The sequence below is a fragment of the Bombus vosnesenskii genome, unplaced genomic scaffold (genome assembly GCF_011952255.1).
Source record: "Bombus vosnesenskii isolate JDL3184/JDL3185 unplaced genomic scaffold, Bvos_JDL3184-5_v1.1 scf7180000013874, whole genome shotgun sequence".
Lineage (NCBI taxonomy): Eukaryota > Metazoa > Arthropoda > Insecta > Hymenoptera > Apidae > Bombus > Bombus vosnesenskii.
Genome location: NW_022883258.1, coordinates 16396 through 35332, shown reverse-complemented (window position 1 = coordinate 35332; position 18937 = coordinate 16396). Strand labels below are relative to the sequence as shown.

General features: G+C 37.5%; 1 protein-coding gene across 1 annotated transcript; it reads left to right on the top strand.

Moving 5' to 3' along the window:
- The first annotated feature begins 5818 nt into the window (after positions 1–5818).
- Positions 5819–17288, top strand: LOC117239018 (zinc finger and BTB domain-containing protein 41-like). The gene is made up of 3 exons (XM_033504277.1): positions 5819–5980; positions 9123–11652; positions 17029–17288. Exons 1-3 carry the CDS (start codon positions 5951–5953, stop codon positions 17286–17288), a joined length of 2820 nt encoding a protein of 939 aa, XP_033360168.1. The 5' UTR covers positions 5819–5950.
- Positions 17289–18937: the final 1649 nt, after the last annotated feature.

Genomic DNA, 18937 nt, shown 5'->3' with positions numbered 1-18937 from the left:
AGACAAAATTCGAACGTGTGCTGGGCCGTGTCCTCGTCCTCACCGCAGTGGTGACAGGTGTTCATCATCTCTCTCTCAGGTGTTCCCTGAATACTCCATATTCTGCGAGCACCTACGTCATCCGGAAGGATATTAGAAACCCTCCGTCCAAGCCTCCCAATTTGGCAGGACCGATCTAACGGTCCGGTGGCCACGGACCTGATCTTCGTCAAGTAGGTCGGAGCTCCGCCGCTCCACACCTCTTGTTTAGCTTCCCCCCGAACCTCTCGCGCCACCTGCTCGGCGGGCGGAAAGTCTCCGCCTGAGCTCTGACTCCTCTGGTTTTCGTACACTCGTCAGAGCGCCAAGGCCTGTAGCTCGAACGGAGAAGACGCCGCCACGATAGTCGCTGACGCATATGATATCGTCTCCTCATATGGTATCCCCTTACGATCCTGATGGTGGCCATCCTATGAAGCAAGAGTAGACTGCGACGACTTGTCATCAGATCCCTTGCCCACACCAATAGAACTATATACATAGCACAAAGATATTTTGCAAAATAGATTATCGATTTCAGGACATAGGTACATTAAAACGCATCGCCGGTGTCTACTGCAATAGAGCTGCAACACTGTATTTTCAATACGGTATAATTTTAAGAGAAGCATCAGGCTCTGTTTACAACAAAACGGAGGTCTTATCGAACATGTGTCGTAATTCGTTATATTTTTTGTGGACACTCGCGGTAGGGACAATCACGGTGCGTGTGTAAGCCTTTTATGAACATTGATAATACGCTTTTTTATTTATGAATTATGGAGGCAACGGTTCAGAGGAAACATTAATTCTCTTCACTCGTAAATTTTATAGAGCTGTTTTCAATGTGCTCTTATGGATTTCCATGAGCAAGTGGGTTTAAGGTTCAATCCAACATTTCTTCGCACAACGTCGCGTGAGATCGTTTACGTCTCTAAATCTTCTTCTCTACGACTTGTACGAGGTGTATAAGGAGCACCGACTCGCGCGGTAGCTCATTTTTCCTTGATCTGCCGCATTGTGTAGATCAAAATAGAACTTTTACTCACTTATTAGTAACTTAATTATTAATTTGTAACAATTAAATTAATAATTTAAGCAATTAACTTACAACGTTTGATCTATTAATTCCTCACAGTTCAACTATTAATTTATAACAATATATTATTAATCTGAAACAATTCCTCCATTAATTTTACCAATTATACCAATAATTTATAACAATATCCTCCCATTAATTTAAAATAATTATTCTCTTAATTTATACCATTAATCGGAAGCAATTCTACTATTCATTTAAATCAATACCACCAACTCATAGTCATTAAATTAATGATTTATTCTGTTTTATTTAGTATTAACGAAATCTTTCGAGTCTTTGAAATGGTATTTTGTTTACATTTAGTTTTATTTTTTAATTTTAAACACAGTATTTAATTTTTCACTTAACTATTTCATATAAAATCAGTGCTAATGCAAAGTGTAACTATAGAGCGTCTATGGATGAAATGTAATTCTTAGTACTCGCTCAAAGTCAAGAAATCAAACCGCATTCATGGAATTGAAGAAGCAAATACAATTTAATCGATGGCAACGAGGTTTGGTTTCTTCGATGGTAAGTTCAATGTTCAAACATGATTATGTGGATCCATATACTATACCTATTCTAAGTAATAAATATCAATACACGCTACTTCTTTGCTATCAAATAACTTTACATCTTCTGCTTCCGATGCTTAAATACTCTTTATGTAAATAGAACCCGAGCGTAGTTATCTCCCTGTAACGGGGCCGGGTAATTGGTATCGCTTCCCAAATAATAATACATGAAGTACTATTCTGGAAGTGTAACGTTAATTTTTATATTAGGATTAGATTGCTATTGGTAAACAACATATATTAATAATTCCGAGATATATCAAGCTAAAATCTACTTTAATAGTTTAGTCTAGTCTAGATCACCCAAAACTGTTTGATGAACTAGACTGGACTAATAACCTCCTACGGGGGCACCGTCGGACGTCGTGGAACGTCGTAGGGCGTCGTGGGATGTCGTGGAATATCGTGGAATGTCGTGGAATGTCGTGGAATGTCGTGGAATGTCGTGGAATGTCGTGGAATGTCGTGGAATGTCGTGGAATGTCGTGCAATGTCGTGCAATGTCGTGCAATGTCGTGCAATGTCGTGGAATGTCGTGGAATGTCGTGGAATGTCGTGCAATGTCGTGCAATGTCGTGCAATGTCGTGCAATGTCGTGGAATGTCGTGGAATGTCGTGGAATGTCGTGGAATGTCATGGAATGTCGTGGAATGTCGTGGGTTGTTGTGGAATGTTGCGGGACGTCGTGGCACGAGGCCTACTGCTTGTTATCTCATCTAGCAGAAGAAGCCTAGTTAAATACTATACATCCCCACCTTCGCCAATTTATTTATGCGGTTGTACAAGGTAAGCCGCGCTAGACTGTCACGAAAACCCTACATCAGCTCAGATTTTACTGCCATTACCATGTTCTGAAGAAGTCCAAATGTAACAAGGCTGTTTTAAGTTATTATTTTAAGTATTTGATGAAACGTCGATTCAGAGCCGCCTCCTCTCCATCCAGTATAGATTATCCGTGGTATTCCCTACCGGTTGGAGATATGTAACGTGGCTCTGTTTATCTTTTAAATGGGACGCATAGTTCAGCAGGCTCTCATCTTCGTCATCAGATGTTCAAGTTCAAAATAAAAAAAAAAACACTCTATTGCTAGTCTAGACATTATAGAGAAAACACCAGTTTTGGTTTTCCTTAGCACAAAAAACCTGTTGCACTTTCAATAGAGTATTGTGTGTTCCAATCCGTCCTTTTGTAGCTTCGCTAGATAGTAATCATTTGGTTACCAGTGTGGAGGATTAGTCGTTATTAGGTTGAGCGAAATAACAAGAAATAAAATAACGAGAAAAAAATAACGAAATATTGCTGTCGCAGTCCGTCAAATATATTTTTGAATAAATAAATAAATAAATTACAGACGAATTGCGAGTCATTGGTACAAATATAAGTTCCGGAGAAACTCTATAGATCACTTCGGTACTCGTTTACACACGTTGATGCTCTTCGACACTGTTCGATAACTCTCTCGCTCGCGATAGCGTCCGTTTATTTATACTGGTCGGGGGAGAACCGGAAAATTTGAATTCGTCTACATTTGACGGTTGTATCTAGCGACGACATTGTTTTGCCCGGAGTTTATTTGTTCTTGCATTACTCGTAACCTAACGGTTTTGATACTTCGAGGCAAAATAACAACAGGATTTGAATTGTCCTGACTCGTGTGCCGCTACACCAGGATGATTTTTGCCAGAAAAATCCATGCCAGAAATTGAGATGGTTTTAAAGATAGAGCACCACCTCTTAGAGAGTCCCATAATTCCCTCTATTTTTATTATTAATACTATTAGGACAAGACTCTGGGAACGCCCGCTGGCCGATCAAGTGTTCAGATCGATTGACCTCAGATAATTGGAGTACAAGTAAATATCTCCGGATCTGCGATTGCCACAAAAGCTTGTTAGCCAAGATGTGATATGGAAAGGAAATACTTATATATTTAATAATGTGCTGGACTGGATAATATGCTGAAGGGAAGAGAAAATGTTATCGAGACGCTGAGTCGGTAATATTTGGAATAATACTAAAATGCTAAAGGTTCCCAATGCCTTCAGACGTGCGACAAACGTGTTTATTCTACGTCTCGTCTATGTATACTGATATACATGTTTATTCTGTACTTCGTTCCGTCTATGTCATTGTATCTCAGATGATATTACATATAAATATGTTGTCGGTAATTTACCGACCGCAAAAGTTAGCGGTCCATAGGATTCAAATAATCATTTCTTTAACCATATTTTAATTTCTTGAGCAATAAGATTCTCATCCTTAACGCTAGAGTATAAAACAGATATTTTGACAAATATTTGAACAACCAGTGTATTTTCGACCAATCACGGGGAGACGCAATCGCGAAGAAACACGTCAACGGGAGTCGTAAATTCCCGTTACGATTATAATAATCGACGCCGCGAATAGATCGATCCCCTGATTTCCGTTAAGATAATAGGGATGGTTAAGGTAGTATATAACGCTGCGATTAACAGGGTTATAAACTTTATATTTCCAACACTTATGAGGTACACTGTTAAGTATGTATACGTTAATTAAGTGATTGATTTAAGGAAAGTAACCCGGTAATGACTTGTTGACTATTCTAACGTTTGCAGAATAAGTAAGTTACAGTGCCGATGCTGTGTCGGAGGAAAGCTAGCAATGGGTGTGTCTAGCGCACGGGACCATCGGATTTGTTCGTGACATTTTTGGTTAGGAAAGTGAGGGCAGTATACATTGCTTCTGATTGGATAAACGAAGGTTGGTGGATTAAGAAGGGTCTTAGCCGCCCTCGATAGAAAGTTGCTAGTGGGAAGCATCGTACGTGAGAAAAACTAACTTTCCCGTGTCAAGCCATAGTAGACAATAATCTTTAGAAAATGATTTAGAAACAAAGATATTTGTTCGGTCTGAAGGACCTTAGCTATCAAATTACTGAGATTTATGATGGGTCCTTAAGATTATTAAGGGTACGCAATAAGGATGAGCGCACATCTGGTTCCCTTCTGGCCCGTGGTATGTGGCTTGGCTAGGTAGAGTGTACCAAGTACATGAGTGCGCGTGTGTGTGTGTGCGCGCGCATGTGTATGTATGCACATATTTGCCATGTTCGTATACACAAATTTAAGAATTCCATTAGAGTGAGTAAGACTCCTACAGGCCAGAAAATATTTCTCGAGTAAGGGACTTGAATCGATTTGTTAGACTTCGCCGTGCAGCGCTTCTTGTGTCTACAGCACGATCGTGTTTATAAATAAATTGTATTGTATTGTGTAAAACTACTTTTATTTAAACAACATTCTTTTGTATCACGTGAAGTACTATATGTCTACTTTAAGTATATTGATGAAACTGATGAAAAGCAGTTTAGTTTATATTCTTTACCTTCAGTGATAATGCAAACAAAGGCGTTAGTAAATCAATGCCAGCGCTACGATTAACGGCCGATTTGTAAAATACATTGTCGAACATTAAGAGCATTACCCCCTCTACTGGAGTTTACAGACCTGTGTATACGAACGCGATGCTTACAATACTTATGATGCAGGAATAATCAGATATTCATTGACGTGTGTTAGTGTTGCTTCTTAGATGTACAGATATACACACATATATAACGTGAGTTTATATAGAAACGTGAACAAGAAAATTATATTGGACATAACGTGAAGTTAGTCAGAAAATCTACTCAGTAACACGCATGCGCTGTAGCCACGTGAATCTGTCTGAACTGAGCAGCATGTTTGCTACTAGTGGGGGATACCATTTTAATGCCCACAGTGCTGCTCATGTCCGAGTTTGAACGGTATCTTCTCTCTCTGTGCATGTTTATATGTGTATAAAAAAATTTACATTCTATCTTGACGCGAACTATTAACAAAGGAAAACATATTCTGGATGCAAGTGAATAATAAGTGAATAAGTGAGTGTAAACAACTTTTAAGATCATGTATGACACGTTAACCTGAAACATCTTCCATTGTCTTCTGCTTTTCATTGATTTCGCGACTTTTTATCAAATAATTACAGTTTTGTTAAATATATTTGATAACTATATTTCATATAATTTCTATATTTATTTACAAGTTGCTATTGTTATCGCGCAGTTATGACATATTTTAAGGAAAACGCGAGTTGTTCTTTGAGGATATTATTAAAGTCTACTACTCACTAATCATAGATTTTCTTTGTGCACAGGCAAGCAGTTTGTCTAATAGTAATAATAATTTCATAAAGCAAATAGCTCGAGTGTTAGTTTCCGTACGTCCCGTTGATGCAATCTCCATGGATATAAAATTGGACAACAAAATGGACGTAAGTACCTTTTGAAACATCATTCGATAAGAGAATTTTGACCGTATTGAATAACATATTTTGTTTCTATAAATCTTGGTTAATATAATATATTAAGCTAATGTTTATGTACCACTTTCTTTAACTATTTCAATATGATAAAGTAAGATTCGCTTCTTTGGCCGTTGTGATGCAAACTTTGTGATTTGCAATAGAAATGAAATTTAATTGTTGAATTAGAAGGAATTTCCACCATGGCACATAAAATTTTGTATAATGTATCTGTCAATTGTGTGATTACTTTGGCCAACGCGCTATGATCTCTTGTGTCTATGCTTTATATATTATGGCTCAATAATAATACATGGATTAAAAATACTAAAGTAATGCAGAATGTCTAGCATCGATGCAATCTTGCTTATTATTGTTATCAATATAATATTTAATTGTTCCGTTGTAGAATAATGAGTTTATACGAATGTGATTATTTTACAATTAAATTTCATTTACATATTTTATTTTATAAAAATGGAAATATTGAATTACAAATGATTTTCATTAATATGTTAATATTTAGTATACTGATTATGTTTACCATTTGTGTTATTATTATTTGTTATTAATTTTCCTAGGCTTGTAAAATATAAAATTTATATTTATACATATATAAATATGTTTGCGTCGAAGCATACGAGCGTTAAAACAACGTATGTTATAAAAAATTGTTGAGAATTGTGGATCTTTGAAGCCGAAATAATCTTATAGGAATACTAAATTTATACTGAAGATTAACATTAAAATAGTAATATATTTATTTCATGGACGATTTCTCATATATTCATCGATACACACTTGCACGCGTCTCAGCACTTTCTTCTATACCCGATTGTTAACCAACTGACTAGTTTACATTCATCTGTTTCCGAGATGCCGCGCACACACATACCTCCACACACTGATATTCACATACAAGTATCTCTACTACGCATTTAATCCAGTCCAGCACAGAAAATTATACATATATCAACAAAAATATATTGCCGTATAATAGATTGAAACTCACACATGCTGCAGGAACGTTCATCATTGGCAACGTGCGTTACCTTTTCACTGATGTATTTATATGAGTACGGGCATTGGATTCAGCTGAGGCATGTTTTGTATTGTATAACTTTAAATAGAACAAGTCACACGAACGTATCGTTAGTTATTCGTTATCAGTTCGATGAGTACGTATTTTTATGTATGTCCAGCGATTATTCTATAGCGAATAGTTGTATCGAAATGAAAACTTTTCTATTTTGTGCAAAGATTTTTAGATTTGTTTATTATAAATGATTTGTCATTGCAAAATTCATTTGTATGAATCAAATTATTTATAGTTTTTAACGCACTTCGATATCGATTCAGATTAAAAAGAAATATTATTGGAGTTTTACAGCACAATGTCGCGAACGTTCCGTTAAGCATGGTTTACGCTACAGTCAAGAACAATCGCCATTTTTGAGAACTAGAAATTTAGCGCTTCGACGCCAACTCTGCAAAGCAGGAAACGCTCGTATGCCGCGACTTTTACGTACGTACGAAATGACTGTGAAACGTATGTCTGTTTTAACACTCGTGTACCCTTATGCCCAGGTTTGAATTTGTGCATGCGTTATGAAAAATATTGCTGCTGTGAGTTCATATACAACATTTTTCCGCACACAGTTATAACAAGGCACACATACACGTTTGAATTCGTGTGCGTATGCGTGTGCCCGCGTGTATACAGGGTGGTTGGTAACTGGTGGTACAGGCGGAAAGGGGGTGATTCTACGCGAAAAAAGAAGTCGAAAATATACAATAAAAATTTTTCGTTTCAGGCTTTTTTTTCGAGAAAATCGACTTTGAATTTTCGCTCGGTGCACGCGCACTTTATCACGTCTCGTTATAACGGACCTCACTGTAGATCGTTGTCTCGATGGAAAAATTTTTATTCTATATTTTCAACATCTTTTTTCGCGTAGAATCACCCCCTTTCCGCTTGTACCACCAGTTACCAACCACCCTGTATATATTCTTACACAAACTGGCAACATAGTGAAAGGGAGGAATTTTGCATATGTCCCTTACTGCCCGAACAGCATTGGGACAGTAGTTCTAGTATAGTCTAGCGTAGAAAATTCGTTGAGCAGCCTGTATAAGCTGAAACGTATTGTAATGACGCCACGCATCGATTCTAAAGTCTCATGAAATGACATCAGTGTATCAATATATACTTAGTATATACCCATTGGCTTTGCTTACCAATTAAGAAAATATATTACTTTCTGCATCCATGCAAGCCAATATACATCATAAAAGAACAAAAAACCTTGATGCGTTCATCGCATCAGTGTTTCAGTGTATGTAAGCACCGTTGACAGTCATGTTTTCTTTCTGTTTGACCAAGTACTACCATTAACTGTTTTCACACCGGTTGCTGATCGCAACTGATTCCACAATATTTTCCACCGAATTCGATACAAATATTTCTATTTTAAACAATTCATGGTGATTTTTGTAAAGATTTTGAGTTGTTTTTTTATATTTTCAAATGATATGGAATTTTTAGCGTTTTGCATGGTGTTTGTTACTCTGCCCTACATTTTATTTCTCATTTATAATATACAATTTGCTAAACATGTAGAAGGACCGCTCGTTGCTTTGTTACCTGGAAGAGTATATTCATGAAATAACGTTAAACAACCATGCTAAAAGTATTGTTTGCGAATCTGATTTTTCTTACATTTGAATATAATTGAGAGTTGAATATAGTCGACTTCGCTACACAATAGTTTGAAAATATCGATCGGCCCTGTCCTATGGTAAATGTTAGGAGTTGAGGAAAAGTTTCTTAGTAATACTAATGGAGCCGTAAATTTACACCTCTCTTGTTATGTAATTAGTATTCTGGATTTGTGCAGTTATGTATTTCATGTTTTTAATGGTAGAACCTGACTAACTCATAAACATGGTGTCATAAACCGTTCTTTCTAGTATCCAGTTCTGTAGCTCTATACGTAGCTTTCTATCCTACCCATGATATTTATGGCACGATTGACTTCAATTACTAGACTAGGACTGTTTCATAGATTTTTCGTTTCTTAGGATGTTACATGAGGTTTGTATATTTTTTCAGCCTTCTGAATATGCAATAACAATAAAAGAAGAGCCAATCGATCCAGAGGTCTGCGATGATTTGTCGCCAGTTGATACGAATACAGAGAATAAAAATGAAACAGCGACGTTTAAAGGTGAATCTTCGGACGACATTTATTGTAAAAATGAAGAATCCGCGTTTCCTCAAGAAAGTACGTATTTAGAAAATAACAAATCGGATTCTGATAAACGAAAAAGTAAACGTAAAGTACCTTCAAACAACAGAATAAGTTGCAACGTTTGTTTGTTAACTTTTCAAGCTAAACATTTATTGGAACTGCATAATAAATTGTATAGCTGTAATGTATTTAAGTGTGATAATTGCACTGCGATCTTCACTATGCATATTTCATTAATACGTCATTTAAAGAAGCAATGTTGTACGAAAAAATTGTCTGGATATAGATGTAATTTTTGTAATCGAATGTTTTCCTATAAAAGACATGTTCAATCTCATTTATTCCATGCGCATGGGAACGCAATACTTTCTGATGAAAGCAAAATCACGAAAACATCTCCTGAATCGTTAGGAAAGTCGAATCATTCGGATGGTATTGTGATGGCAGAATCAAATACTTCACACAGTCCCTGCCCAAAAAACGTAAATAGCTCAATAAATATATCTTTGAAACTATCTAATGGTTCAAACAATACACCCACCAAGGGTTCGAGCAGCAATATCAAGTCTACGCATCCGAAATGGTTAAACGATTCGCATGGTACACCTTCGAAAGGAATGAAGCAGTCCGTCCTTACAGACTTCATATCGCCGTACAAAGACAAACCGAATGACAAATGGGTTAGCCCGGAAAAAGTTATCGATACGGAGAATATTCCTGTTACTGCGACTATTATTCCAATTTCAACGCTCGAGACATTTAGTAACAAGACATCAACGGCTGCAGAAGTTATTCAGATGTCTACTTCTGTTAAGCGAATCGAATCTCCTGTTAGGAAAAGATCATCTGTTCAAACTCATGTGAATTTAAAAACAATAATATCTTTATTCAGGAACCAAATAAAAACTGAATCTGAAAGCTCGAATACCTCGCACAATATGCCTTACAACCTTAGGCCAGTGAAAAAATGTTCTTTATATGATTCTCGCGATTTATTGGAGTGTAAAGAATGTGTGGTCCGCTTGGAGAAATGCGACAAATTCTTGGAGCCTACTAGTTTTGTGTCAAACGAAGACGAAGACGAAGACGAAGACGCTTTCAAACAAGCAGTATCGAAAAGCGTGAAAGAGGAATTTGAAGGTTTTCGCGAAACAAGCTCGACATGTGACTTGTCTTTGAAAACTGACACGATTGCGTCAAAGCGATTCAATGAATTTGTAAAATCTTTCGCTGATAGATTAATCGTACCTCAACAAGAATCGGTTGAATTTCAGAACTTTAAAGTCTGTCAGCAGAAAATAATTCAATGTCATATTTGTAAAAAATCGTTTTCTTCGAAGGAAAACCTGCGCGAGCACATGAAATTGTTCCATACGATTTACATTTCGAGCATATGCAACGCGCGTTACACGTCCATGAATAAGTTACTAACTCACTATCTACGTCAGCATGGTGTGTTTAAACGAAGGGAATGTTGCGTGTGTTATGAGAAGTTTGACACGTCGGCACTGTTGAAGCGGCACATGATTCTGCATTGTTTGAAGACCATAAGATCAAAAAAGGACGCTCCACCCGTTGATGTTGAAATAAATTGCAATGCATTCAAGAAACAACACAAATGCAAAGGTTGTCGCAAACGATTTTGGCTATACTCATGTTTGAAACAACACGAGAATGTATGTCGTCGAATGAAAGTGTTAAGAAATAAACAACGCGTACCTCGTGTAAACCATTCGTCTCGGCCCTTGAAAGAACCAAGTGACATGGAACTCGGCATAGTACAGTCGCCTGATTTGGAACAAACGTTGGATGTTTCGGGTGGGACGACAAGATCTTTGAAAAATTATTTGACTCCGAGTGCGCTTAATACGGATGATACCTTCTCTTCGTCATTCGATACAGCTGCAAAACACAGAAGGTTACTTAATGGGATTGCATGCGTAAAGGGTCACCAAGCGGACAAGATGAACAGAACAAAGTTTCCTTGCACTACTTGTGGAACACAATTCCAAACATTTAAAAATTTGTGCATACACGAGCGCACCTATCGTCAAACAGTCACAGAAAAGTGTAACGTTTGTAACACGATGTTTTCCACTAAAAGATTCTTACAGTTTCACATGCTTGCTACTCATGCGCCTTCGTGTTCGGTGAACTACAAATTCTTTTGTAAGTTCTGCAATCAAGGATTTGTTAAGAAACAGAGTCTTCAAATTCACGAACGACACTTGCATATTGGGCAAGATTCTAGGCTGGTGCTGAATTCCGATTGTGTTGTGAAAGATAAACCAATCTGTAATATATGCCATTTGTTATTCGAATCCTACGAACGTTTAGTCGAGCATAACACGTATTATTACAAGGGTAATGACTTTTTATGCGCAATATGTGGTAAGTCGTTTCAAGGAATGTACAAGTTTTATCATCACAACAAGTTGGAGCATTATCCGGACGAACCATCGAAATTGTACCCTTACAAATGCGATACTTGTAACGAAGGCTTCAGCTACCAATCACATCTCCACGCACATAAGCTACACGTTCATTCGCACGATTCGCCCGCTGACAAGGCGCGCGACCGCGATACATCGAATCAGACTTTTCGCATGTGTTCATAATTCTTTGGGTAAATTAAGATAATCATAAAATAAAAGCATAGAGAATATTTAATTCTTCGATTTATAGGTCGTCTGAAAATCAATTTTCACGGTACTATACTGAAGAATCGGCCTAGATTGAGACATACAATAAACACGCCAAGTACACATACACATACGAAGCAAATGATTTCAAAGTGTCCTTTAAGTCATGTATTCGCATTTTCCATGACACGCATGAAATGTATCGATATTTGTTGTAATATACTTTACAAGACAAATCAACGCTTCTGACCTAGTACGAACTGCGCTCGGCTCAAACATCGAGCATTGAGTGAAGTTTGGGTGTCAGCCGTAGGCGCTTCCTGTTCATTGTTTGCGATGGTCTCAGTTTGTTGGAGCAGAATATGTCAAGCATTTGTTAGACGACCAGCCAGAAAACGAGTGAACTAGATATTCTATACTGTCTCTAACTTTATTTAATATATATCGTTTTGTTCACATAAGAGATAAAGAGATCTAATCGCGTTATCGCATCGTTTACTAAGTGCCGCTTGAAACAGCTTAATGAAAATTATGATAGTAATAGTAATAAATTTGTCTGCTTTTCTTTGAACGCGTTATATTTATGTGCTTTTATATACGTATATGTTTGCATTATTGCAAAATTTTTTGTTAAAGGGAGTTTTTCGTTCGGCGTGCGCGTTTGCTGATCTTCATATTTTATAAATTGTTTTTGGTCAGTATAAATGTTTGAAAAAGTTAGAAAATAAATGGAGCGAGGGTAAGTGAATATTGCAATTTCTTTTCTTAATTGGTCTGATATTGGTCATTTTTCTTCTATTGCAATGTTTATTCGCTATAATTATTCGTCTAAACATCCGCTCGATATAATAATTATAACGTTCGTTAAAAAATGAACAAATCTATTAATGAATCTGATATTGAGATTAAAAAAAAATCATTTCGTTTAACACACGTGGAATGATTATATGATAAGTTTCATATTTGACAGATGACTAATTTAAATATGGATCGTAATTACAATTTTCATTATGAGATGATATATTTACTTACCCAGCTATCGATTAATGACGTCGAATGATAATTGTATGGGAACGATAATGCTTTGTAATGTGCAATTAAACTATTGCGTTAAATATTCAGTAAATTAATATTTCAATTTCCATCACAGTACCGGTCGCACAATTATATAATCGACAGGAATATGAGACCAAGAACGATATGTATCGCTATGAAAGCGCGAATGAAAATTGTCGTATTAGAATTTCTATAAAGAAATAAAAATTGACGTTTATATCAAAGAATAGTTGCAACGCGTAATCGAATAAATTGGTTGTTCTACAGCAGGAAAATGAACTATTTTCACGAGCTTTCGCCTGTTCTGTCGTACAACGAAACGAACAGTTGAGCAATTATAAAAGCTAACGCTTATATTTTCTAAAAATTAGAAAGCTGGTAAATTTAATAGATTGCTCGGGAAACTTGTAGATTTTAGTAGTATGATATGTACTGTTTTTAAAAGTGTAGGTATTCTTTAATAAATTACATTTTCCAAAAAATAATGTAAACTCTTTGGTGGAGGTGTAATCGGAGCTAGGTGGTAAAAAGAGACTTTGCGTTTCGTCCCAGGACTACTGGTGGATTCGTCAGTAAGGCCATGCCCGGTAGTCCCTGCCTTAGACGTAGAGGGAGTCTCGCTGTCGGCGTCCTATTGATACCGATTCGTCACAACTCTTTCCCCGTGTAAACTACGACATTCGTACACCCTTTGTTGCTGTACGAACCAACACTCTCGCATTCGAAACGTTGTGTATGACTCGCGTTAATTAAAACACGCGACATGAAGTTAAAATTATGTCTTTGTATACTCGGGACTCGAAATAGGTGTACTGGTACCATTGTATATAGTACTTTGATTCGAAACGTTTTGTACAAGCAACGTTAATTAGAAGGTTGAAGCTACGTATTGTGCGTGTGTGTGTGCATAATATGAATAACAGCAACCACAATAGTTATTTGGACCAGGATGCGCTAATCACTAGTACATCAACTGACAGACACTACACCATACCTAAAACAACAGCACAAGAAATTAGAAACATAATCGAGAAAACAAAAAATAATAAAGCACCAGGAATCGACCTAATCAATGTCAAAATCTTGAAAAACCTTCCGCCAAGAGCAATAAGACAAATCACAATAATATTCAATGCAATACTAAGAATTCAATACTTTCCTAAACTATGGAAACTGGCACAGATCATAATGTTACCTAAACCAGGTAAAGACCCACAACAAACTACATCATACAGACCAATATCACTACTTCCTGTGTTCTTTAAAATACTAGAGAACATAATATACGACCGCATAAAACCAATAATAGAGAAGGAAAAATTAATACCGGATCACCAATTCGGATTCAGAAACAAACACTCCACTATAGAGCAAATGCACAGGCTAGTCAACGAAATAATACTAGCACTAGAAAACAAACAATACTGTACATTCCTCTTTATGGACATAGAGAAAGCATTTGACAAAATAAACCACACTAGCCTACTTCAAACAATCAGGAAACAATTCCCGGAGCAAATATACCAATTAATAAAATCTTACTTAAGCAGCAGAACCTTCGTAATAAAAATCAAGGACACATACTCTGAAGTCAAAAACATCAAGGCAGGGGTTCCGCAAGGAAGCGTCTTATAACGAATACTATACACACTATACACACACGGCTAACATACCAACAACTACCAATAACAAAATACTGACATTCGCGGACGACACAGCTGTACTAACCCAGAAACAGCAGTCAAATTACTACAAGAACATATCACAAAAATAGAAAAGTGGCTGCAAGATAAACAAATAAAAGCAACCCCCGATAAATGCAACCATATTACATTCACACTGCGAAAACAGACACTACCAAACATTCTACTGAACGGCACGCACATACCGCAAACGAGGCAAGTGAAATACCTAGGACTCCACCTAGAAACACAACTAACATGGAAACAGCATACTAAATCAATAATAGACAAAATACAGACAAAAAGGAGACAAACGCATTGGCTAACAAGTTGAAAATCCTAATTAAGCGTAGAAAATAAATTAAAAATATACAAAACGATCATAAAACCAATCTGGACGTACGGAATAGCACTATGGGGAACAGCAGCAATGAGCCATATAAACAAAATAGAGACAGTGCAAGCTAAAATTCTTAGAACAATGGTGAACGGCCCATGATACGTTAGAAACGAGGATATACGGAAGGACCTGAAAATATCAACGGTCAAAGAGGAAATTAGCAGACACACAGGAAAATATAAAGAAAGAATAGGAACACACCCAAACCGGCTAACTGCGGAAACGATCAACACCTAAAACATGGATAGAAGACTGAAAAGGAAACACCCAGCAGACCTCACAAAGGACACAACCTAACAAACACCAAGATGGTATCCCACTGGGGGTAGCCACCCACATGATAATCAAACAGCTAAAAAATTCTACCAAATGTCCAAACTGGACAAATTGTGAATGTAAAGAATTAAATAAAAAAAAATTTACTATAAACAGAAGATAGGAGATAGATTTGTGGGGGATTTGGGCAACCAATACTGACCCATACACTGCCTCAGACACACAACTATAGGCTGACTACACTATAGTACTATCGACAGTTATATGCGAATATCTCGGATACTAAGGCCGACCGCCGATTTTATACATGGGAAAATTTATTCAGTATTTTGAACTTTACAATATATTCAAAACCCATTGAAATCGAAGAGGAAGTAGTTTTTCTACAAGTCCACTCATTATCATACGTTTATCTATGGCTTAATTCAGTACGTATGTATATTCCTATATACATATGTAAATAATAAATCTCTGACATAGAAATACTCGTAAAGTTGCAAGCATTACAGATGTCCGACGTCCAATTTAAAAAAGCGGCATCTCAACAAAAAATCAATAGATAACAACGTACTGCTCCCAATCTACATAGTCCAAGTATCCCCTCATAGCAATATTAGTAATTTACCAAAAATTAGCCGTCTGAATTACTTTAGGGTAAAATGGGAAAGAATCAGAAAAAATTACATAACGCAATGCCACAAATGCCAACTGTTATGTCATACTTCACAAAACTGCAACCTTAATTATCGATGCGTAAAATACATTGAGCCGCACTGACCAGGCGAGTGCAAAAAAAAAAAGGAAGGCGCGGAAACAAAGACAAAATCAAACCTGCGACCTTTACGCCTCCTACCCAACATAAGCAAAGTATTCGAAATAGTCATAAACAACCCATAGTCTCCTTCTGCACAAAAAACAACGTAATCCCAGAAAATCAAATCGGCTTTCGACACAAACATTCCACACTGCACGCAATAAATAAACTAACATGGGGCATCTGGCGGGCTCTCAATGCAAAGCAACGAGTAGCCGCCTGCCTTAAAAAAGCATTCGATATAGTAAGAATTTTAGGCCTTATATACAAAATAAGTATTTCTTTGGGCAATAAACGTTATAATTAAAATTAAAAAAGCACTCGTTTTCGTGTGATCACGAAAGTTAAGCAACGCTAGGCACGGATGGTACTTAGATGGTTGACCGCTTGGGAACTCCGTGTGGTATTGGTTTTTTTATTTTTCCAATTTTTTTTTTTGCTTTCCTTAATAATCTATTTTTATTAATCTATAATATAAGCATCGAAAAAAAGAAATGTTTTAGTACTACGCGACTATTCCCATATATTATATCATTCTCATTTTTACATACATCTGTTTTTTTAATATTCTTTTTTCTTGAAGATTAAGAGTAAGTAACAAAACTATTTACTTCAGCCAACTCTCATACCACGTTGAGTGCACTCGTTCTCATCGAGTCGACCGTAAACCTCTGAACGGGACGGACCTCTCAGCCTAAGAAGGGACAGCAGACTTAGGTCCTGACAATGCGCGCGTCAAAGTAAACAACCATCTTGTAAAGGAAAAAGAAAAAGTGACAAAAAGTGACAAAAAGTGACAAAAAGTGAAAAATACTACAGTGACATCATCGCTATAAATAAAAAAATAAAAATAAAATTTAAAAAAATAAGACAAAATAAAAATATATAAAAAAATAGAAGTTACCGAGAATGAAGCAAAAAGCAAGGCAACGGAACCCACCTTAGAATTAACAACAAAATCCACCAAAAGAAAAATAAATCCGCAAAAAGCGGCCAAGGAAATCAACAGCTTAAGACTTTCCGCGCAAAAGACGCGGAAACTCAACCCTCAACCAAACCTAGTTGCCAGGACCAAAGGATTAGAAGATATCCTAAAAACACAAAACAAGAGTATCTCTCCGCCCAGGACGCAAGTACTAAGGAAGCCAGAAACATGAGACCCATAAAAGCTGCCTCACCGCCAGCGATTACAACACAAAACAGATTTAGCTTACTAGAGTCAGAACCACATTCACAATCACAGCCGGGACCAGCAAACTACCCAACATCAAGCTCAACGCTAGAGCAAATAACACAAAAACCAAATATTACGTGGCAAAATGGGAAAACACAGTCCCACCACACCGCCAAAGCAATCAACACCGCAGGGGCCACAGGCCTCATCGTACAACCCAGGAGGCCCAGCGCCACCAGCATCACCACGGGGCGGGGGGGGGGGCACCCGACGGGCACCCCACCAGATACACCGCAGAGGAGCGTACGAACGCCCCATCCACTACAAGGGAATACAAACCGCCGCCTATCGACATAACGTTACAAGACCCAAAGGACACGGTAACACTTACAGAGAAAGTATCCAACATCAATCAATTCCATATCAAAAGGATACACTCAGGTAAATATGCTCTCTATCTCCGGAACCTATCCGATTTCCACAAAGCTAAAGAAACACTCCTTGCAGCTAACACAACTTTCTATACGTATACACCCAAAACAGAGAAATACCACACATACTTGCTAAAAGGTTTAGACAATAGTTACGCCGAAACGGAAATACTCACAGACCTACAAGCTTTGCAAATAGACGACGTAAAATTCACAAAAGTCTCACGATTCACAACAAAAAGATCAAGGGAGAACAATATAATACTCCCAATTTACATGTCGGGTTTACATTAGAATTAGGGTTAGGGGCGTAAAGCGAATCTTCGTTTGGATTACACGTCGTCGTTATGCAATAGAGAAGACATTGGCTAGTGCAAATACGATTACCATAGAACCGGACAAGTAACCGTGGTGATTAGATACTCGAGAGACTAATGACAATGATCCTAGGTTCAATAACGAATCCGCGGACAACGGGACGGTAGTCGTACGCACTCGCAAAAATCTAAGTCGGATTCTGTGTTAATATTCGCTGACCGTAAGGAGTTAATCCTTTTTTTTGTCGATGAGACCGCAAGAGAGAATGACTTTCTGTCCCGGTGATACCCCAGAGGAAAACTATGACAGGGTGTGTCTAAGGACACGAGATCATCGGATTCCTACATCCTACGTTCGGAAAGTAAGGGAAATTGACGTTGCTGCTAATTGGCCAATCTCCATATCGGTAGTTAGAAAAGGATGCTAGCTGTCCTTGAGGGAGGGTTGCTAGTGGGAGACGTCGTTCGTGGAAAAATAGGTCATTCCTGTCTTCCCGTAACTGGGACAAAGACTGTGTATCTGTTGAAGGATTTTAGGTAACTAGATATTAGTGTTTATGACGGTCCTCGGGCTAGCCGATCACGTACTGTGAAGACGCGTCGACATCTGGTAAACATCCTGCCCGGAGAATAGGATCTGCGTCTGGCAAGCTACGGGACAGAAACCGTTGGAATGTTTACTGCCACGTGCCGCTACAAATCTTTCTTTTAAGGAGAGCTATAGGATTACTCAATGCCTTTGTTAGATGGAGAGTTCGTCCCGTTGACCGCGGCTACGTTCGGCGTCTAATTGTCGCCTTGAGCCCAAGCTCATTGTCACAAGTCTCAAACAAATACAATTGGTTAGAATGACTGCAAATCGTTTAGTTACAACTGTAGATTTT